The sequence below is a fragment of the Arvicola amphibius genome, chromosome 5 (genome assembly GCF_903992535.2).
Source record: "Arvicola amphibius chromosome 5, mArvAmp1.2, whole genome shotgun sequence".
In the NCBI taxonomy this organism is placed as follows: Eukaryota; Metazoa; Chordata; class Mammalia; order Rodentia; family Cricetidae; genus Arvicola; species Arvicola amphibius.
The window spans coordinates 5,074,397-5,098,074 of NC_052051.1; the positions used below are offsets into that span (position 1 = coordinate 5,074,397).

Below are 23,678 nucleotides of genomic sequence, written 5' to 3' on the forward strand. Positions count from 1 at the left end.
TGGCTTTCATCTATCTCCAGCCCCAAGGCACACAGAGTAAAGGGAATCTGAACCTAAGTGCTGGGGTCTTTAATGACTCCATCTACACCCATAGACACTTCGTGTGTAATGCACTTGGCACAGGGGCAGGCAATGGGAATAACTGCATTGCAAAGGAAAGCGCTCCCCACTTCGTGGGATTAGAATTCACAGCGGTTACACAAATACTAAACTTAATGTCATTACAGGAAGCCTAAGTATTTTTGATGGGCCCATAATTCTACCACTTCACCTGCTGTACGTGCTGCAAACATGGTTTGGAATATTAATGGGAAAGTCCCTCATTATTAAACTGCAGCATTAAAAACAAGATCTGCCACCACTAACAGCCTTCCACAAAGACATCTTCAGAATTTACATACGTTAAAAATATTTCCCTACCATACAGTTTGAAAGAGACTTGACTCTGTGACGCGAGAGCAGAGCTACTCCCACCTGCTTCAGAGGGACAATGAGGGCAAAGGTCCTAGCCTCCCTACGCCAGAAATCTCTGGAATCCACTTTCCTCCTGCGAGCTCATCTCAGGTGCAGAGTCCCGTATGCAAGCCCAGCTCAGAAGGCCAGTGCTCATCAGAAGCACATACCCACTCTGGCACTCTGGGGGTGGTGCTAGCTGTGCCACGGATTGCTGCAAGCAGACTACTGAGCTATACAGACGGGAAGACAAAGGAAGGCCTGGAGCACCTCTACGGGAATGTCCACATGTCACACTTCACTGACACAAAACCTTAGGCTGTGCCTCTGCCCAATTGGAACGAGGCTGCCTAGGTTAATGAAAGAAACCTTACACAGGCAGATTCACTGTGTTACGAAAAAACAGCACGGCAGGTCAGAGCCTGAGCTTTTGAAGCACGAGATAAGGTCCCTTGAACGTCAGGTTCACTGGAAGGCAAGCAGAGCACCACAGGGTGTGGCTGAGGATCACTACCTGTGCCTGTCACAGCCAAGATGCAAGATACAAAAGCCTTTCAGGCCCTGCCCTATTATGACCACCCCCATCCCCTCCAACTCTCTCACTCCATGTGCCCCTCCTCCCTCCGTCCCTCCCCCGTCTTTACAGGGATGATTTATAGCCTGCTCTAATAGCCTCCCAAGGGTCTTCAGAAAAGGAAGGATGCGCTGGTCCTGTCCTTCCCAGGTATCTTATGACATTCTGGGTGCTAAACATGACCATGCTGATATGATCTGAAGTTCATTTGACGGTCACCATTTTGTAAATTACATGCAAAAATTCACTCATAAATGTATGTTTGATAAGAATTCAGGAGGCCACACATTCATAAAAATGCACAGAACCTTTGCTTTATGAAAGCAATGCAAACAGTATACAATCTGTCCCCACCCAGGCCGGCTGCCTTTGTGCATTTACACTGGGAACACTAGAATGTGCACAGGTGACCATGCTGGCCAATGTCAGTCACAGGCTCAAGGACAAACCATGTGAAGCAGCAGGTGGGTGTGAGCATCTTTAGGACAGTCATCTGCCTGTGAATGTGCTTTCTCCAGGGGCTCTGACTCACCATGTTATCACCCCAGTAGCTGCACCCCTCGAGGAACCAGGTCTAGACAAAAACAGTGCTTTCCAAGCCAAGATGTGCACATGTGCAGTGTGACATCTGCACACCTAGAACCTAAGGCTGCACAGAGTATATGGCTTTCCTGGCCTTCTCAGGCCACCAACAGACAGACACCCAGTGTCTCCACAGAATCTTCTCTCGTGTGCCACCCTATCTCACCAAGAGGAAGCTGCAAACATCTCTTTATTCCCCGACCCCTGTGACGGATTACATTTCAGATTCATCCTCAGGCAACCACCCCCTAACCTAGTGAGGCTGCAGCACAGTACCACAGAAAGAACATCTGCCTCTAGCCCAAGCTCTGCCTGTCATGTGACAGGGAAGGATCACGTTCATGCTGGTTCCTTACGGTCTGATCTGCAGAGAAAGCCACAGCAACAAAAGCAGACTTCACTGAGGAGCCTAATCACTCTCAGAACATTCCCGAGACTGGGAAGGACTTGCTCCTGGTGAAAGTATGCATGTGCACGCACACCACATAATCACCTGTAACATCAGGAGGCACACCCACGCTGCATAGCTATATGCTGAGATTATTTTACTCAGAAAGCCAGGCTGCTATTTTCCTATGAAAATTGGAGATTTTCATCTGCTGATAAACTCAAATTTTCTAAAATGTGTTATGGATAAGGAAATTGAGGGTTGGGGGCTAAAAAAGGAACAGGGCTTACACAGTTCAACTACACAAGACCCTTTGGCGCCACACAAAACAGGGACAGGACAGAAGAATCCAGCTGCACTAATCTCAGCAAACACTTAAAGACACATGGAAGAAGCAGAAATCCACCCCCTGACCACTCCTTTCTTCCAGCACGCCAGTCACAGAGCAGTGGCTCTGACCCACACCAGTCTAATGACTCAAGATGGACACAGAATGGCCGTGACAAAGCAGCCGCCACACTGTGTGCCCGATGTGTGTGAGGTCCAGCAGGGGAAGCCTTCCGTCGGTGCTAGCTACCAGCTAACTGCTCCCAACTAAAAATCTGACTCAGGAGTCCAGATCAGGCCTTGCACACTCAGAGAAGAGCACGCAGGGGGAGCTGGGGCGGGCGCTCCAAAAGGAGAGGCACCAACGGGGGCGAGGAATCGGAGCCTGAGATAATGAAACACCTTGTATCTTTCCAAAGAGGTGAATCATTTTCTTTTAGGTGTCAAATGAATAGCCAAATGTATCACAATCAAAATCTATCATGGAAAAAGCCAGACAGGCACTCACTTCAAATGAGAAGTGGCCTTAACGATGCTGAAGCTAGGGACACTGAGTCACTGGTGTCTAAAGGACACACACTCCCCCACAGCTTCTCTGAGCATTACGAGTCCTAATGAGCTGCAAGTTCACCAGTTTCTAAACACATTTAAGCTCTAGCACATCACTCAGACCTCCTTAACTCTGAAAACCAGTTTTCAACTTGGGCACTTTATCAGCCTCTTTGCAGAAGCTAGGCTCTGGGAAACGAACCCTGACAGAGCCTATGTCCCATCTCCTCAGCCCCACCTTTGCTTTCAGTAGGCAGAGTGCACCTCCAGTAGCTGGATGACATGGGCACCATCAGAAATCCTTTCAGGAAGATGATTACGTTTACTTGTCTCTTTCTACCTATCGTCAAAGTGCAGACTGAACTCCAAACACAGAGGCCCTAGCTCTGAGGTCAAGGCTAAAGTCACTGCTTTAGTTTCGCTCCAGCTACTAAGGTGTAGAGGCTGCAGGCATTAAAACAAAGAGACATGGATTACGGAAAGCCAGAGGTGGGAGAACCAAGCTTTTACCCTGAGGGGCAATGGGAGAGGTGGAGAGAAGTCCGCAGCCCCCTGCACAACCCTGAACATACCCACTCTGAGGAAGCCCTAGGCTTGGGCCCTTCGGAACCCACCCATGACCTCCAGACCCAGGACTTACCAGACACATTGAGAGAGGCCCCGGCATCAATGACCCCACTGTTAGGCCGCACACAGTACCTGCGCGGTGCTGTGGTCTTCACTTTAAAACACACATTTCTGTCTGTTGGGTTGCCAAGTTTCAGGTTGGTGGTGACGACATCAGTGAAGGGACCTAAGTGGAGAGAGAGACAACCGGTTGGGGTCCTGTGAGGAAAGTGCAGGAGACAGAATGGTTTGGCAGCAATGATGAGAGCTAGGGCCTGCAAGGAGCCATCGCTGCTGTGTTACAGAAAGGAACACAGCTCAGAAGACAGGAGGCCTGTATGAATGACAGAGTCTAGAACCAGACGGTCCAAATCCAACGACAGTTACTTGTGCTCAATGTGCACTTCCACAGAAGCCCAACGAAATCTGGCAGAAACTATATGAAGGCCCAGGCATGGGTCCCCAGTGTACCAGGTGGCAGGTGGCAAGTGACCTCTGGGGGGTAGGGCTCTGTAGAGAGGAAACTCCTAACAGTGTAACTGCAAAGACAGCTGGCCTCATTCCGAGCCCTGCTAGCAGCTCTAAGCGCCCAGGCTCTTGCGAAGCCTGGAGTGGAGTTCTGTGGCCCTGGGCTATTGTTTATTACTATTAGTTATTCATTTCCTCCTTTATTAGATTTTTTAATTAAAGAAGTAAAACATGCTTCTTAAAACAAACCAAACAATGAAAGATGTATGCAGAAAAATTAATAAGCTTCATCGGTGCCTGTGGTAACTAATATCAACCATGTGGGAGCTCATACCACCGTCTAGACTTAGTAGCAATGTACATGGTACGGTCCGCACAACTGCTTCTCACTGGCTAATCAGTGGGCACCTGATCACTAGGCTTACGGGGGTGGGGGTGTCAATCAGGAGAGGTGAACTGCAAGACCTCTTGTCATGTGCACATGCACGTCTGTGTTGATGCCTGTGTGTTGCTATGGAGCAAATCCAGGGACCTGTACATGTCCAGCCCCTGAATTATATCCTCAGCCCTCGATCATTTCAAGTTCACCTATTTTCAACACGAGTGCTACATCTTTGTTTCCTATAGGCAGGCTTTTCAGTTCCACCTTTGTGTTTATAAGGGAGCAGAGGAGGGAAGTGTGTTTCCGTGGTTACAAAGAATATCTACTGGCTCACCTGTCATGTCAGGAGACCCAACAGACTCTCAAAGGTACGCTCCACAATGGTTCCTCAGCTGCTGAGGGCAGGATCATCCTTTGTCCATCTCCGCTCCTCGCACCGTGTCTGGACACAGTAAAGGTCTCAAGACACATGCACCAAGAGGAAAACTACTCACAGATTATTTCCAGAAAAATGATTGCCTTAGGCTGGCTTCCTCTGAGGTACTCAAAGTATGAAAGAACAACTAAATACAAGCTTAGCTTAAACACAAATGGTGGACAGAGAGGGAGAGGCTCGAGTCCAAAACCAACCATACTGCAGCAGTGCACCTACAAGGGAGCACTGATCGTCCATACGGGACAGATGTGCACATCAGGGGACACTCTGAACATCAGACAGTTTTCACATTTGCTGATGCACATTCTGAAGTCCCACATACCTGCTGAATCTCATTGTTCAAAACACACCCTCCCTATCAGCCTCCTGACATGGCTACTCAGCTCACCTCCCTTCACATGCGGTCACCAGCCACAGTCATTCAACTTCAGGTCCCTCAACCATATAGTAACTGCGGGCTGGAAGCCGAGCGCCATCTCAATACAGGGACCCAGGTAGGTGCCCTTGGCTGTAGCACCTGCTGTTCCATCAGTGCCTCCTCCACTGACCCTGTGGCTCCATTTCCCTGCTCTCCATGGGGGATGCATGCCTATGCTGCAGCACCTGCAACAAGACGACTGTACCGTCCTCTTCTCATTTCACGGGCAACATCTTTAGATCCAAAGGCCTGAAGAGGATGTCTCCCTCTGCCTGCCTTTCAGGAGGCCCTGCTCTGGCTCTAGGAACCAGGCTGGAAGCCAGGAGGGGGACTAACCACCCCACTACCTATCTGGGAAAGCATGGGAGGCAGCTAACCTGTACCCAGAAGGTTGACAGCCACAGGGAGTCACAGCTGGGTGCTGACAAGACACCACCCTTGCAACCAGTTCTTGGCCTCTAGGGAGAAATGAGACACTTAGTGCTGAGAACGTCCAGGGGCTTATGGGAATTCTACCTTACTCCACCTCCGTTACACGCTGGCTGACTCATGTAAAGATGGGAAGGTTGATCCCCCTGTACTTAAGGTGGGAATCACTGCAAGTAAGCAAAATCTATAAAAAGGAGAGCTAAAAACAGCTTCGGTTTTCTAGGGCCAAAGAAAGTGGTAAGCCTTAGAAGCCTGCATGGGTACAACTTGCCAGGCATGTATTTCACAAAACACACCAACACTGCTCTGCAAGTGCAGGTGTTCAGACAGCCAGGGTCCTGGGGGACAAAGTCACCCCTGAAAGGGCCCATTTCCAACATCAATAGGCCTACAGAAAAAGGGCCAGACATAGTGGGTCATTTGGGAGGATAGAGGCAGGATCAGAAGTTGAAGGTTATCACCTTTTGGTACATGGCAGGTTCTAAGCCAATCTGGGATGAGTCCTGTCTCAAAAACAAAAAAGGCAGACATACAGAGTAGTCATCTGAGCATAACCCAGTAACTTCCGAAGAGTGGGCTGCAAAGCTTTCTGAAGAGCTCTGCCACAAGAGCGCCGAAACACCGGCAGACCAGACACATAACAGACCCTACCACATACAGAGACCTCATGGAGAGCAGAACTCTTAAGATGACTGCCCCAGCTCCTAGTGTCTTCCCCCTCTGCTCCCATAAAGCTGCACCAGGAAGCCCAGGTGCAGAACTCACTGACCTCTTCCAGGACTCTCTCCACGAGCCACGTCCCAGTGAGCAGCACACAGTAGCGAGCTCTCTGGGCCCGCCTATTACGTGGCAATCTAAATGGTGTTTCAATTTACACGAATAACATAAAAGACGGTCTAAATTATTAAAAGACAAGCAATATTGGTAACCGCGAGTGGGATAAAACAAGCGGTATTTCTCCCTCAACACCCCGCCTTGGGTCTGGGCATTAATTTGTAGCCCTCTAGAGGGAGCCATGCTGGAGATAGATGCAGCGCAGACATCACTGCACTGCTAGAGCAGCAAAGTCTCATGGGTAAAAACCAAGGCACCCTGAAAAAAAAAAACAGGCCAATCCTCCTCGTCCCACTCTGGGCAATTTATTCCAAGAATTTTATTGAAAATAAATTCGATTTGAATAATTACAGGAGATAAACCATGTTAGTGTTCTCCTTTCTCCTGTACTAATGAATTAGAACACACAAAAACCTCATAAAAATGACGTGAAGGCTTGTGAGCGTCACTCAGATTTCCCTAGTCACTTCTGTTTCATCAAACCCATTCCCATTAAAGCATTGTGCAAAAAATGGGATTCACTCCACAAACACGCATAGTTATTACCAATGAGTTTAAACATTGCTTATAAAATACAAAGCCAATTTTACAAACAAAACCTTCAAAAGTTAAGGTTTTTCTTTTCCTTTTAAGAGATGAAGAAAATGATGTGTGTCTCTAGAGCTGGAACACACCGCCTCCTTTAATTACTTTCTTCCGTGTCACCCATCCCTTGGTCCAGATGTCTGTGTGAAATTAGGAATGACACATCTCCAGCATGAATGAGCAGAGAAGCAACCCCAACCTGAAGTAAATTCCCGAAGTGCTTTGACATTTTTCCTTCTATGTCACAGGCGGAATGGGTTCTTCCTTCCCGTTACAGCTGTGTGCACCTGCAAGCATTTATTAAGGTTGATGAAGATGCTCATGAGACAGCATTAACTAACAGAAAATGAACTCCTCCACTCATTCTTGGAGGGACTAGATCCAGCAAAGCACGACATAAATCACCCAGCACCCTCCCAAGGCCCTGCAGTTTGCCTCGCTGTCTTTAAAATTACTTAAGAATGTAAGGTCTGGATTCCATTTGTTTGAAAAAGCAAAGAACACAGACACACACACAAAAAAAAATACATGTGTTCACAAAAGTAAACAGTGAGGAGGGGGTCCTTCTGTTGCAGGTCACAGGATACAAGCTCAGACTTACAGTCCTAGCTTCAAGTTCAAGGGAGAAGGTAAGTCACAGTTTCAGGTGCTGAGATCTCCCCAGAGTCAGCAAATTCAAGTCAGGTAGCGGAGGCTCACATGTGTAATCCCAGAGGCTGAGGCAGAAGGACGATGAGTTCAAGCCAGCCCGAGCTACGGGACGGGATGCACAAAAAAATTCCAGGCTAGAATGAGGTGAAGTCCTGTTTCAGGGAAAAAAAAAAAAAAAAAAAAACAGGACCAAAAAGCTGGACAAGTTACTAATCGGGAAATGTCCAGGGAACATCTACGCGCTCCTCCAGCTTTTGCAAGGCCTGAGCACTTTGCAGTGCCCAGTGCCCAGAGAGTATCACTGACACAGAACTCCTCCTGTCTGACCCAAACTCCAACTTCACAACACAGCAGCTGAAGAGTTCACATCTGGCAACTGTAAAGGCCACAGTGAAAAGTTTAGGAACTCGGGGCCCAGCCTGGGTCTTTCTCATCTGCAGACTTAAGCATGTCTCAGGATTCTGTCTGCTAAGTGGCAAGACTATGTGTTGAAGAAGCAAAGAAGGCATTTTATTTTTAACCCACAATTCACTTGTACTAGAAAATAAAGAATAACAATGTCTAAAACAGCCAGGTATAATGGCTCACATCTTTAGTCCCAGCACTTATGAGGCAGAGGCAGGAGAATCTCTTTGAGTAAGCTCAAGGCCATCCTGGTCTACAGAGTAAGTTCCAGGATAGCCAAGACTATATAGTGAGATCCTGTTTCTAAATGAATAAAAATAAGTAGATACTAAATAAGAGTCTGGAAGGTAACATGGGAGAAAACCCAAATGACCTGGGACTTGGGAGACTTTTCAGGAAAGTGAGTGTGATGGGGTCCATGAGGAAAGAAGTGCTAAGCTGGACTTCATTAAAACTTCAAACCTGTAGGCTGGGCTGAGGTTCTCTGCAGAAGTGCACTATTATCTAACATTCAAAAAGTCCTGAGTCCCATCCCTAGCACTAAAAAATCAAATAAATAAAAATAAAAACATCTGCTCTGCAAAAGGCATCCCAACAGGCTGGAAGGACAACTCCGCTTCAGAGCTATCTACAGAAGATACACCTGATAAAGGATCGTCTGTCCATCGTACGGAAAACTGAAACCCAACAATCAGAAAATGTGTCACATGGTTTAAAAACGGACAGAAGAGATGCAGACATCTCACCCAAAGATGGGCGGAGGGCAAGGGGCACATGGAGCGCTGCTCACCACTTACTCTGGGAAGCGCACGCTGAAAACACAATAGCACGTCAGCACTTTGTGAAGTCGGTGCAGCCACTCTGAGAGGCAGCCAGGTTGGTTTTTTTTCTTCTCGTGGTGCTATTCAAAACTGAACTGAGGGCCTCACACATGCTAGGCAAGGGCTCTGGCATGGAGCTGTACCCCCTCCCTGGTCCAGTAGGTGTTTCTTACAAAACCAACCACAGTCTCCTTATCTGAGCCAGGCATCACTCTCCTTGGTGAAGTGGAGACTCAACAGCCTCACCAGAGAGAAAACCAAGCCCTTCAGAAGGTAGAGACAGTAAAACATCGTGCATCCACGCAGAGGGATAACAGTCACTAAAATATAAGTAATCAAGCCATGAAAAGGTATGGCAGGACCCTAAATTCATATTCTAAGTGATGGTCACCACGTGGCATTCTAGAAAGGGCAATAACACAGAAATGGTACATGGGTCCCAGGCTGACGGCAAGGAGGTGGGGCAGTGAGGACCTATCAGCTGCCAGCAGAGCCCAGAAAAGACAATGGGCTTGAGAACTCGGCAGTGGGGAGCCCCAATCTGCACAGTCTTCCATGAGCCACAACTGTCTACACAAGAGCTCACCTGAATGGCCCAGCTCCAGCCAGCACTGGCACAGACGGCCAGGGGGAGTCGCCGACGCTCTGTTTTGCACAAACATCACTGCTCTTCCTCTTCCAGAGCTCACGAGTTTATGAATGCACCTCCTTCCTGTGTAGTCCATCTCCTGGTGTGGCTCCAAGCCTTTGGAATGCACACTGCACGTGCTGCCACAGAGTTCCACACCAAGCTAACATGCAATCTACCCGGTCTCAGCCTTCCAGATGGAAGCTTCCGTTATTTGTTTGGCTGCAGCTCTGGATCTGCATGAAGAGGCTGCATCTGTTTACTCACTTGCAAACGCTGTGATTCCCCTCTCCATGACCCTCTAAACAATAAGCGGCCACATTCACTTCAACCCTACAGAGAGCCTTCAGACAGAAGCAAAGACTTTTGATGGATGCTGCTGGGACAATAAAACAGTCCTTGAGGTCTCAATTCAACAGGCTCTGTACATGTGAAATATATTAAAATTGGGAGACACAGATCTGAAGTCAAATCTGCTGCTTCTACTTATTCTGTCACAGTCCATTTTCACCGAGTACCAAGGCCTGCCACCTGCCTTCCCTACCTGACTGTAATGCCATACTTGTTCCTAGAGAATGGAAACCACCAATCACATGATTTTTGTCCCCTGATCATAGCTGGTGGTCAGTACTTAGTGTAGTTCCCGAAGGAGGGTAAGCCACTCAGCAAGGCTTGAAGAAGAGACCCAAAGGCTGAACTCTTTACCAGATGTCCCCTGGAGTGTGGCTTGCTCTTCAACCTCACCATCTCCCCACAGGACCCACTGTGCATGTTTGCTTCCATTTCCACGGACTGACTACATCTGTTGTCACACCCAGGCCTAAAATAGGGAACCACCAGTAGCAAAAGGGTTGGATGAATGGACAGGCCAGCATGAACTTTTCCATGCTGCTGAGTATGCTGCTAACAGCACCAAATCTGAAGTCCCTCTAAGTGTGCGCTGCTCTCACAAACAGGTTTGTATCAATAATGCTCTGGTTAGAGCTGTTCCAGTTTTTAAACTTCCCTTGCTTCAAAAAAACAAAGAGTGAGCAGGCTTAGTGGATTATGGAGCAGATGCCTATAATCATAGCTCAAGGGAGGCTGAGGCAGAAGGATCAAGAGCTTAAGGTCAGCCTGGGCTGCACAGTAAGACCTTGCTCAGAGTTGAGAGCATAGGGACGAAGGTCAAGAGGTCATATAACATGTTCAGAGAAGACCAGCTCTTCAACAACCATAAACCCTCCAGGAAGGACACAAGACATCCTTGTTTTTCCCAAGTCTATCCTCCTGATCTCACACATTAACTCAATGCTTTGGAAACAAAACCAAATCATTGTAACCAGTATGTTTTTAACAGCACAGGCTGAAGCCCAATCCTATGGCTCTCATTTTGAAATAATCACAAGAAAATCACCAGAAAAAATAAAGAATCCTGCATATAGACAAAAGATTGTTCCAAAGAAGTTTTAGACCCAAAGTATTCTGAACTAATAAAGCATCCTCTCCAACATCCTCATGAGACAGGTGGCTGCGGAGAAACCTCACACCCATTATTACAGCCGAGGAATCAACACCCAGGGCTGTCACTGACAGCAACATCAAAGAGGCCAAGGGCCAGCTTGGCAGAAGATGACAACCCCCTACTGGCAGCTCACTGATTCCTAGCTTCTGAGCTCCTTAAACTGCCTGTCAAGGAGTTCTCCACAGGTGGGAAAACTGGAGTCTACCAGCACTCCCCTAGCTTAAGAATCCAATGACCAAAGATGCTAAGGCATGCTGTGGGACAATGGTCTGTACCCTGTCACTTGTATTTTAATAAAACACTGATTGGCCAGTAGCCAGGCAAGAAGTATGGGCAGGGCAACCAGACAGGAAGTAGAGGCAGAGCGACGAGAACAGAAGAATTCTGGGAAGAGGAAAGATGCAGTCTGCAGTCATCACCTAGACACAGAGCAAGCAAGATGAGAATGCCTCACTGATGAAAGGTACCAAGCCATAGACAAGAATAATGGAATTATTTAAGATGTAAGAATTAATTAATAAGAAGCCTGAGCTAATAGGCCAACCAGTTTATGATTAATGTAGACTTTTGTGTGTTTCTTTGGGACTGAATGGTTGCAGAACCGAGCAATACAGAAACCTCTACAAGGACAGGCCTGAGATCAGTCTCAGGAAGGCACCTAGAAAACATGAGATGCTATGCAGGAAGGACAGACCAGGAAACAAAGCAGCCCCAAGGCTTTGGACTCTAAGAGGGTTCTCGTGTGTAACATATGTACTACATTTCTCTGAAGGGATATGACACAGTGATGGGAAAGGATGAACCAGATCCATATTGCAACTGCTGAATGAAAACTGTCTGAAAAGCATGAAGGGCACATGGCTCACAGCTTACTGATACAGAAACATGGAAAGAGACCATACTAAACTCCAGTGAGTAAGGAAAAGCAGGAAGTATAGACTGGCAGACAGAGAGCAAAAACACACCTAAATTACTCATTAAGTTTTACCTATCTCATTACAGAAAGGTTTAAATTAAGGTTGGTGCCCACTAATGTCTACCTATGCTATGTCTGGCGCTTATTCAACTATGTGGCTATTTCTGCTTCTACATAAAGAAAGCTCCTGTAGCCAGACATGATAGCACATACCTTTAATCCCAACACTTGGGAGGCAGAAGCAGGTGGACCTCTTGTGAGTCTGAGGCCAGCCTGGGCTACACAGTGAAACCCAGAATCATAGGGAAGACTGTACACAGCTCTGCAAGCTGGCTCTTGCCCAGAACACTCTGTGGGCACTGTCCTAATCCATGAGCTGTCAGTTATATAATTTATACAAATCAAAGTTACAGCTTAGAATATGCTCAGCCCAGGACTGGTCTCAGCAACTCAACTATGACAGAAGTTGTTTTCAGATCAGGAAACTCCATCACTTTCCGAACAGGACACTGCTCAGAGGATGTGGTGGGTCACCCCGGTAATCACAGCACTTGGGAGGCTGAAGCAGGATAATTGCTATGAGTTCCAAGCCAGCCTTGGCTACAAATGACACACACACAGAACCTTTCTGTGATATTCTGAGTTTTCTTAAATGTAAAACTGGCTGCCATGTACAACACAGCCTTTTACACCCCCTTATGACATCCAGCAGGGCTGATCCGATGCAAGCAGAATTTTATATACCTATCCCAAAGAGAGCTTAGAAACCAAATGTTCCTGTCCACAATCTTTACCACATCAACTAACAAACACCCTGCAAGCTTTCTCTACCTAAAGGACCAAAATCCATGTTCACAGTGACCATAGAGAGCAAGCCATTTTCCATAAAGACAGTCTATGTACACAGAGGAGCCAGCTGAGAGGCACCCAGCACAGGGGCAGGAGTGACCCCAAGGCAGGGGCCCCAACTTCTCTGGGTTGCAGCTACTGCAATGCAAATAATGCTTCACGGCAGCATCAACCCCCCTGTGGCCCCCTCTTTGGTACAGATGACACAGCCCGTGGAGGACATGGGTGGCCTCTGTGTCTCTGCTCATCTCACCACTGTGAAGAAGGGCCGCACATAGTTGGTGGCTTAGGGTAGACTGTAGTCTGGTTTCCCTGTCACTGAAGACCCTCCGTAGCCATTCCAGTGAGAGGAGATTCAGATGGAAATACCATCCCTACTTTGGGAGGCAAGCTCATTCTTCAAGGCTCTGCTCAAATACCCGCTATTTTAGAAGGCATAGGGAATCCCTACAGCCAGGGACTACTCCTCTCTACTTCACCGTAACAAAGAGCTGACTTCTGCAAGTATGTCTACAGCCCAGCCCTAGCTTCCAGGTTTCCAGGCCCACTATCCATTTCCCATCTCTCCTAGCTTATTTCCTTACATTTGCACTTGCCACGCCTACCCAACCTGCCTGAGACCCACTCTCCCCACGCTGCCCCTCTGCCAAGTCAGCTCTTAGCTTCCCTATTTAGTCGTCAGCAGATCCTGGGGCTCCACCCTCAAGACAGTCAGAACCCAAGTACCTCTCATCTTTCTCTCACTGTTGCTACTCTGGTCCACCATACCTGTCTTTCTTGATCAGAAGTCTAGATCACCACAAGAGCCATGGAGTTCCCATGTATAGTCCAAACTACCAGATACATCAGCCAGGCCATTTTAATAACAAATTTTTAAAAGCCCTCCTCATTCCCACCACAGCACAACCCCAACTCTCAGGTAGTCTCCCTGTCTGTGCCCTTACGAGCTCATCTTTTCTCGCTATCACTCAAGGCACAAGGCTGCTACCCTTGACCTCAGGGACTCATTGTCACCTGCCTTGCATTTGTCATTCCCAGGGTCTAGAATGTTCTTCCCACAAATGGCTCATATTTACACATCAGTTGTATACATTCAACCTCTCAGGTCATGTGTAACCAACCTCAGTAAAGTGGCTCCCCCAATGCCCTATCTAAATTGGAGCCCAGGGGTCAGAATCCAGCTCAAGGAAAGGGCACATGCATAGATATGGCCCCAAATTCCATCCCCAGAACCAAAAAATCTTTTAAATATTTTAAAATGTAAAAATAAAACACATTTTTTAATTTTTAAAATAAAACACATGAATAAAAATAAGTGAAACATATAAATAAAAAGAGCTGTTCCCAAACCCTTTAACTCACGTCTGTCTTCACTCAGCATTAACTTCCACCTCGTTGGAACTCTAAGGATTCCCAGTTTTTCCTTCCTCACAGCAGAGGCACATTGCAGGCAGCAGGAAATGACTAGCAATGGTGCAGGCTCTAGACTCTCAGGCGAGAGAGATAAGCACTACTGCTTCCCACCCAGAAGACTGGAGACAGTAAGCCCACAGGGGGATCATTCCAGGGCTCACCCAGAAGTCTGAGACAGTAAGCACACAGGGGGATCATTCCAGGGCTCACCCAGAAGACTGGAAACAGTAAGCCCACAGGGGGATCATTCCAGGGCTCATCCAGAAGTCTGAGACAGTAAGCACACAGAGGGATCATTCCAGGGCTCACTCAGGCACACTGAAGGGCCATTCCAGAGCTTACCTGGAACAAAGAACAATGTCTGCAACTGAGACCAACAGGATGTATCGCCTAAGCTCTTGTGGCACGAGCCTGAGTCTATTATAATTGCCTTAAGGCCTACAGGAAGCTCTTCAAACTAACTTACATTATTTTCCTATCACAGCTGGTGGGCAATGCAAGTTTGAGGGAGCCAAGGAATGTTTTTAAAACAGAGAAGTCTCTGGGGCTGGAGATATGGCTCAGTGGTTAAGAGCACTGACTGCTCTTCCAGAGGACCCGGGTTCAATTCCCAGCACCCACATGGCAGCTCACAACAGTTGCAGGGGATCTGACGCATTCACACCAATGCACATAAAATAAAGTTAAATAAACCATAAAAATATTAAAAAAAAAAAAAACCAGAAAAGTCTCAAGGTCACATTTCATTTAAGAAGAATTTTCTGTTAGCCCAGGCAGGAAATGACAGGCAACCCAGAAGGCTGAGGTAGGAGGGTAGAAAGTTCAAGACCTGCCTGGGCAGCTTAATGACACTCGTCTCAAAATAAAGTCACCCTTCCCCCACAGCAAAGGGCTGGGCATGCAGCTCAGCGGCAGAGGAACTGCCTAGCAAGCCTGAGGTCCTGAGTTGATTCCCAGCACTAGAAAAATGAAAGTCCACCGATTGTATAAACAACAGTTCAAAATATGACAGAGGCAGGTGGGGCGGGGGCATGCTACCACATCAATCCTGCAGGGTGTGTGCAGTTAGCAGGTTAGAGAGTTAATGATTCAAATGGCTTCACAGGTGTGAGAACAAGAAGAAGGAAAATAAATGTTTGCCTAACTGGACAAAGGACACTCCCAAGACACAGGAACACGTTCAAGAGTGAGAGGGTAAATCACTGAGGAAAGGTGGAACAAGTTGAATATAAGGTTTCCATGACAACGAGGTTGGCAGGAGGTCTAGCCAGCCAAAAGAGCCAAAGGGCCTCCTGGAGATGCATAGCAGGCAGGGTATTGTGTAGAAAGAGCTGAAGATATTATTAATGGGTAACACAAGAAAGGCAGGACAAGGGAAGCCTAAAGCCAGAATCCTGATAAATGGAAATAGAGGTACCAGTAAAAGACGAGGAGGAGGCCAGCAAGCACGAGAAAAGCCAAGGACAGGTCAGGCATCACAGAGAGAAACCTGATGATGGAGGAGGTCCTCGGAGAAGTAAAGTCAGGAATGCAGAGGCAAAGAGAAGACGTGAAGCTGCATCTCAGACTCACTGTATCCACAGCTGAGGATGGGGGAGGAAGGCTCTCTTCAGGGGAGAGCATGCCACAGGTGCCTCTGGGACAAGGATGGAGGAGACAGAAGAGAGGACAGGAGAGGCCGGGGGAAGAATCAGGGAGCTAACTGATGAGCAGGAAGTATATGTGTTGGTGAGGGGGCATCTTGTGCCCTTGAAGGAGGGAGAAGCTCCAGGCTTTCCTGAAAACACTGTGATCCAGTCAGTGGGTTGCACATAGCAGGAGGCTCAGGGATAAGAGAGGCAGGCCCCCAACTGACACACACATCAAGGAAAACATGTGGTGACCAGATAGTCTGGTGCTTTAGCGTCTGCAAGGGGACCGTGGAGCAGCGAAGCAGTTATAGAGCCTCGGAACTGAGGAGGAAGGAGTGTTAGGGAGGAGGGAACGTGGTATGTACAAAAGTCCTGTGACCAAGGAGAACAAAGGCTGGAGAGGGAGACACTGATCAGAGGGAGTGACAGCTGGGCATTTATCTCCCTGTTGAAGGATCTAATCTCTATCCTCCCGGCCATGAGCGACCTTAACACACTTAAGCAAGATATGGCCAGATCTGCATTTCTGGAAGCTGTACCAATGCGGACAAAAAGACAGGCCTCAGACTGTTGGGAGGCCATAGTCTGCCAGAGGAAAGCAAGCCCACCACAAAGAGAACGGGATGGAGGGGCCCATGGCAGTCACAGCCTCTCTAGGCTGCTTGACCATGTAAGTGTGACTGCTACTGCATGAGCTAGCAAGCAGAGAGGAGGGCAAGGAGAATCAACCCAGGGCATGAATGGTACAGAGCAAGGAACACCCAAACACGACAGTAGTTAAACACCCACTAAACATGTAACACAACGGGGTGCACCTCAAGCTTCCCTGGACTTGCCAAATGCTTTCATCCACCCAGGACACACCTCAAACAGAACCTTAAGTTGCCCTCTACCTGTAGGAGAGATGTCACTAGCTTCAAGGCAACTCACCCTGGCCAGCTTCTCTGCCCAAGGCTAGCGCACAGGACAGAAAGCTCACGGCTCAGCCAAGAAAGGGCTGTGCAGCACCTGGAAGGACCATTTAGTCCAAACAATGTTTTCTGGATACACACTCACCTCTCCTGATTCACACTTTGCCAGTCTCTGCAAGCTGAGGCAACCTCTACTGTGCATGAACTCTGCTGAGCCACCCAAGAAGTGGGCGGAACCACAGCTTGCTTCTGGGGAGACAGAGCTATAAAATGCCACAGAATCTGAGAGATCACAAAAAAAGCTACCAGCTTCCTTAGAGCCTAAGGGTCAGAAGATGAAATGACATCAGATTACCCTGGTCTCTTCTCTTGTTGGACATCTGAGGGCAGACAGGTCATCAGCCACTGCTGGTCACATTGAAACCCTGGGTGGAGGTCCTGCTGTTATTCAGAATGCAGGTGGGATAAACTTGTGCCCAAAATGCCCCCATCAGTACTGGAAGGACATGGACTTCACGGACTACACCCTTTCTTGAGCGGATTAGTCCAGACTGTCTACCCAGTGAAGGCAAGCAGGCTAGTCTTCGTACATAAAAATTAAAAAGTGCTAGGACCTTCAAGAAGAAAGGAGGAAATAACCCTGCTGGTCATTCTTACTTCACATGGCTGTAAACCTGTCACCTCTCTCTCCAGGAACCAAGCCTGCTTGAAGCATTGAGGGTGGGGAATACATTTTAAATATCCCTTTAAATTTCAAATGAGACAATCAATTTTAAATAGTGGATATTTACTCTTAATATTTTATATAAATAACAAGCATTTTCTTGTGAGATTATATAATTTTATCAGCAGCACTGACTCCAGACACCCCTTCCAAGGGGAGCATCCGGAAGCACCCGTGAGACGTTCCCAGTCAATAACAGCTTCTCTTTAAAAGGTGCACTTAGCATTTTGAAGAAAATGGAAATTTCAGGAAGTATTTTATTACCACACCATTATTTTTTTAAAAAAAGATAATCATGGAATGACTGTCAACTTCAGTGGCTCTGCTTCCAGAGCTCGGCTTCCTGAGCCACTCTTGTTTCTGAGGTGGCTGCCCAGGTCCCTAGGTAAGGGCTTCAAAGAACCGGTGAACAAGGGCCAAAGCCATCTGGGTGTGATGTACTGACAATGGCCTGAAAGGGCCTGAAATGACAGAAAACGAGGGGGCTGCTGAAAACCATAATGCAACTTTGTTTTAGCACAATTCAAGGCTTTTATTTTATGAAAGACTCCAAGGCAAGCTCATCCTGACTAATGGAACCCACACTCTGTGTTCATCTTCTGTCATCTTGCTGACAGCACTGCTCCTCCTGGCCAGGGTCATCTTCAGATGGCAGGATTTTTACCAAGGGAAGGGACAGATGAAGCAGTCTTCATCTCAGAAGTCCAGTCTCTGTTCTGACACTCTCCGTGGCACCTGAGTGCCTACCAAGGGACTTACTCCCATGCTACGTCCCTAATTTTCAACTACTTAGCCTAAGACTGCAGGAGCAAAATCTGTCTTTTTGGAAGAGAGATGCCATCTAAGAGTAATAAATAAAAGATGGTGTTAATGCCGCTTAGGAGTCGTCTCTTAATAAGCATCAGTTCAGACTAATTACTTCGATAAATCAACATGCGGATGAAAAGTTATTAGGGAGTTACCGGGCCGCCCGCCACAAGTCCTCACGGATTCGCCGCCTTGCCTTCCAAGTGCAAGGCCAAGGACTGCCAAATGTTTTCAATAAAAAGAAGCAGAGAAGAGAAAGATACCTTCTAGTTCACACTTTTTCTCCTAGGGATAAAGTTTCACAAGTAAATAGTACTATCAATGAAGATTTAAGTTTGACTCGAGCCTAGTAAACTTAATGCCACTAGCTTTTTTGATGAACAAGCTGGTTAATAATTAAACACATGAAGATGATCTATTCAGGATGGATTTAAACCACACAGCCATCAGAAAGCCTTAACCAGGCTGCTGACATTTTGTTATGCTGTACAGGACAGTCTTAGGCCACAGCGGACGGGACCCACTGGATGGGAGCCTGTTTTCAATTTCACCCATTTTGTATCACACAACACCCTGACTACCTGAATCTGTTCTCTCCACACAAAAGATAGTGTCTATCCACAAGTTTGGAATGCTCAAGTACCCAAGTCACAAACGCTGTTGCTACTGACTTCTCAACAGTCACCAGCTTAGTGGCAGAACCAGGCAAGGAGGAGTGGAATCCACAACCAGCTGGTGCCTCATCCCAGTGAGGTACTTAGCAGTCATTCCCAGCTACCACTACGAATAAAATGGGCTGGGGAGGCTTGACTCCTGGACAATGACCCAAATATACAAGACACCACTTACCAGAGGAGAGCTAATGGGACAGGAAAGACAAACAGAGCCTTGAGAGGATGGACACAGACACATGTCAAACCTCCCAGAGAGATGTAAGTAGCATCAGGCCCTGGAAGGTCAGGCAGGGAGAAAGGGAGACCACAAAGAGAACACTCCTTCCACAGGCCTCTAAAGCCTTTCACTCCCTCAGGTGCTGCCCTGGCCTGAACGAGCGTCTACAGACTTCACAAAAATCAGGGGTCTTGGAAAGCCCTACACACCCCCACGTCTTCCCATCCTCCTGTCTCCTCTGACTGTTGAATGCAGGGCAGTGCAGCATGATCCACAGAACTATAGGAATCTGTGTGAATATACCCATGTGTGTGCATATGCACATATATATGTGTGTACAAATGTGTGTGTACATGTGTGTGTGTGCTATGAGATAACCTTCTATATGCTATAAGTTTTATTTCCATAGGTTAATGAAGGAGTTTATTTGGTCTATAGCAAGGCAGAAAGAATAATGCTAGGTGGAAAAGCCAAATTGAAAATACAGGGAGAAAGAAGGGTAGAATCAAGGGAAATGTGAGCCAGTTGCCCAAGAAGCAAGATGCCAGCAGACTGGTAAAAGCCACGTGGCAATACATAGATTAATAGAAATGGGCTAATTTAAATGTAAGAGCTAGTTAGTAATAAGCCTGAACTATAGGCCAAGCAGTTTGTAATTAATATTAAGCCTCTGAGTGATTATTTAGAAGTGGCAGAGGGACGGGGCAGGACACAGAAACCTCTATTTACATGCATGTGTACATATGCATATGTGTATATAAATGTATGTGTACGTATGTATGTATACATGTATACGTATGTGGTGCTGGGAATCAAACCGAAGGGTCTTATACCACTGACCGACATCAAACTCCCGCCCTTTGGGGGTTTGGTTATGGGTTTGGTTTTATTTTGTTTATATGTTTTCTTGAGATGAAGTCCAACTTGATCTTGGACCTGCAATCTCCCTGCCTTAGTTTCCAGGGTACTTGGATTATCAGTGTGTGTCACCATGTCCAGTCTATAACGTATTTAAATTTAACATACCACACAAATCCCAAGATAATGCAAATACTAAATACCACACCATCATCTTCAACTGAAGTAAAAGTCTGAGGATCCCCAGAAAACAAGGGCTTTGATTAGCTCACAAGTGTAATCTAGTAAGAGGAACTGCAGAAATCAGAGTCCTTATTCTCAACAACAAGAAGGACACCAGCTAAATCTGAAGGTTCTCACCCTTAATACAAGGAGCTAACTACTGGGCCTCTCATTTTCTTGTCTCAGCACCCAGCTTAAAGCAAACAAACCAAGAAACTAAACACCCCAGCTGGCACCACCCACAATCCCAGCACCGGGGAGCTAAGGCAGAACATGCGCTCCCTCCAGATCTGCTGAAGGGCACATTAAGTCAGACTTCATCTCCAAGAGACAGGAGCTCTGTGCTCACAAAGCCTGTCAGAACCCCACGCATCCCTGGATGCTTCCGGAGTGAGGACATTCGGACACCAAACTTCTGGACCATCTCCCTGGCAACAAGTGATGTTGGCTGAATAGGTGTCACCTTCTTAGCACAGCCATCAATTCAAGGGCAAGAGGAGTAAGGTAGCAGTCCAAGGTCACACACAGGCAACTGAAAGAAGAGGAACATGACTGTCTCCTTCCCGGATCACACACCAGAGGACATGGTAGGGGCGCCTGGGGCTTCAAGGCTCAACCCAAGGGAGGCCCAACAAGTCATCACACAGTCTCAACCTGGTGGGTGTGCAGGCCCGACTCCTGCGGACTAGCCAATCCTGGCCTTTCATTCTGCGTCACACCTCCTACCCACGCCATTCCCAAGAAGCAAGCACCCCAGTTTTTGAATCTCTGTGCATACCACCATCCCCGACTGGAACACACCCACCCACGGGACCTCTGGAACCAGCTTCGGTGACTCCCCATGCTCCAGCTGCACTGCCCCACCACGCTCTCCCATCTGGACCATCTCATCTGTTCCTTCTTTCCCAGGTGTACAGGCTGGTGAGTGAATGCTGAGGAAGAACGGGTGAGCACAATCAACCAGACTTGGAATATTCCTGGGTCCCAATACATGGATGTGGACCAATGAGCCAAGTTAGGGGAGGCAGAGCTGGGCTCCTGAATGAAGAACTCCAGGCAACCCCGGTGAAGCCACTGACTTACCATATCCACCTTGGCTACCTGGCTTTCAGTCTCCTCCAAGAACCCAAAGACCACCACAGAAAGTCAAACAAAGATGTCCCTCAATGAAGTTAGAGCCTGACATCCCCTAAGCGGAAAATGTGTTTAAGTAAGAATGCATTCGATCTACCTCACCTTTCTGAACATCACAGCTGACCTCAATACACTCCAGACTTACATCGGCCCAGAGGTGCATGGAACCAGCTAGCACAAAGCCGGTTTTATAATAATCTATTAGTCAAATATTTGTGAAGTCGGTAATCCCAGCAGTCGAGAAGCAAGCGGGAGGGCCATCTCAAGGTCAAGCCTGAACGAGGGCCAGTAGGACAGCCCAGCAGGTCAAAGCACTGGCTGTACAAGACTGGAGCTCAAAATTCAATCCCTGACACCCACGTAATGGACAGAGAAATGGCTCATGCGAGCTGTCCTGTGACCGCTACACGTTCACTGCGGCACACATACCCCCCACAAAGAATAAATAAAGGCAAAATAAAGTAAGAACGCGTGTTGACGATCTTACATGTGTGCACACACACCACACAGAGATGGACGCCTCGTAGCGATGACAGGATCTAAGCACACGGAAGCATTAATGGTCATAACTGGAGGCTACATCTCACTGCTGCATAGCCACAAGGAGGATCACATGACACCAAATTCCAAATAGCTGCTACCAAATGACACCGCCTCTCACCAGCACCAGGTGATCCTGGTAAGTGGGGGGCTTACGGCAACTAGAATCCACATTAACGGGATATTTTTATTTTAAAATTTTTGTGTATGTTGTCTGTGTGTTTGTACAACTTGCAGGAGTCAGTTCTCTCCTTGCATAACGTGGGTCTCGGAAATTGAACTCAAGTCATCAGCCTTGGTAGCAAGCGCCATTAGCTGCTGGGCCATCTCTACAGCCAGCGTTAGGCTTCCTGAAGTTGTTTTGGGCTTAACTGGACAGGCTCTGCTTCCTCAGGCAGTGATGACTTAGTGCGCAACAGCCGCAGCTCTGAAGCGTCTCCCGGGAGTCTGTGGGTACAATGGCTAAGTGTGTCAAACTTCTGAAACCAGAATTCAAATGTCCGTATGTGCCAACCGGGTAGCCGTACACTGCTTCCCAATGGTAGAGAAACGGGTGACTCTCGGCACTTCAATCGTGAGCACCTTCTGTGGGCTACATAAAGGCAATACTGGGCGATCACACCAGCCAACGTAAAGTCCACCTCCACAGAGTCTAGCTTCATCCTTTCCTTCAGAACACTTACCACCACCTGCCACCACCATCTTGCTCACTGGTGTGATGAGCTTTATAGGCCTCCAGTGTCCACTATGGTGGCTCAGAACATGCCAAGAAGGAAGGAACGGGCCAGACATGGCCCCTGTTGCCTCATGACCCTTAGATTTGGTGAGTCTACATCTACACATATATAAATACGGGTGTGTTTGTATGTGTGTGTACACATAAATACGCAAATGTATGTATGCACACTATAACATACATATTCTGTGCATATAGTTGTATAATGTGCACCTTTTTATTCACGTGTGCATGCTTACATGTGTAAAGTGCACCTTTACACACAAATGTATACAGAAAGTGTATGAACTACCCAAAAAGTCTGCACAGGACTCCTGGGCTGTTGTTGGCTGCCCGGGATGGGGGAAGGTTGACGAGAAGGGGACTCAGGCAGACTCCAAGCACTGACTCCACATGCATGAATTAGGCGCCTGGTGCATGCGGGCCTCCGGCGGACAGTGTCCTGCCCTCAGGGCGCGTCCCTTCCGGCACCGGGCGCTGAGTGACAGCTCCCGGGCCGACCGCCCGCTTACCTCGGAATTTGAGCTCGTGCTGTGGCTCGAGGCTCAGGACCTGCTCCACCTTCGCCATGGTCCTCCCCGTCGGGGGCGGCGGCGCGGGCGGGGGGCGGCGGCCTGGGCGGCGGGGCGCAGGGGCGGAGGGCGAGGCCGCGGTGCCCGGCGAGTTTACGGCACGCACGCACGTATGCACGCACGCCCCGACGCACGCACGCACTACGCACGCACGCTGTAGCGGCCGGCCCGGCAGCGGCCAGAAGCTCCGGCGGCGAAAGGAAGACTGCGCGTGCGCACGGTGTCTGTGGCTCAGCGCAGGCACTGCCCTGACGGGGGAGGGCGGAGCTTCCGCACCAGGGGGCGTGGCCTCGTGAGGTTTGGGAGGAGGGGCAGTCTCCAGTGAGTCTGTTTAGTTAGCGCCTGCGGGGAGAACTGTTGTTAAGTGCTTTACTTAATAATAATAATTAACAAGAATAAACTTCCACTTTCTTCCCGCACGTGTGGTGCCAGAC

At 48.0% G+C, this 23,678-nt stretch overlaps 1 protein-coding gene across 1 annotated transcript in view; it reads right to left on the reverse strand.

The window, feature by feature from the left end:
• Vapb (VAMP associated protein B and C) overlaps positions 1-23,336 on the reverse strand; it is a 38,337-nt gene extending 15,001 nt beyond the window's left edge. Inside the window, exons 1-2 of the mRNA XM_038329972.2 lie at positions 23,185-23,336; positions 3,514-3,666 (exon numbers count right to left, since the gene is read on the reverse strand). Coding sequence (XP_038185900.1) covers positions 3,514-3,666; positions 23,185-23,242 — 211 coding nt within the window. The 5' untranslated portion in view covers positions 23,243-23,336. The remainder of the gene's footprint in view (positions 1-3,513; positions 3,667-23,184) is intronic.
• Between the last annotated feature and the right edge of the window lie 342 nt (positions 23,337-23,678).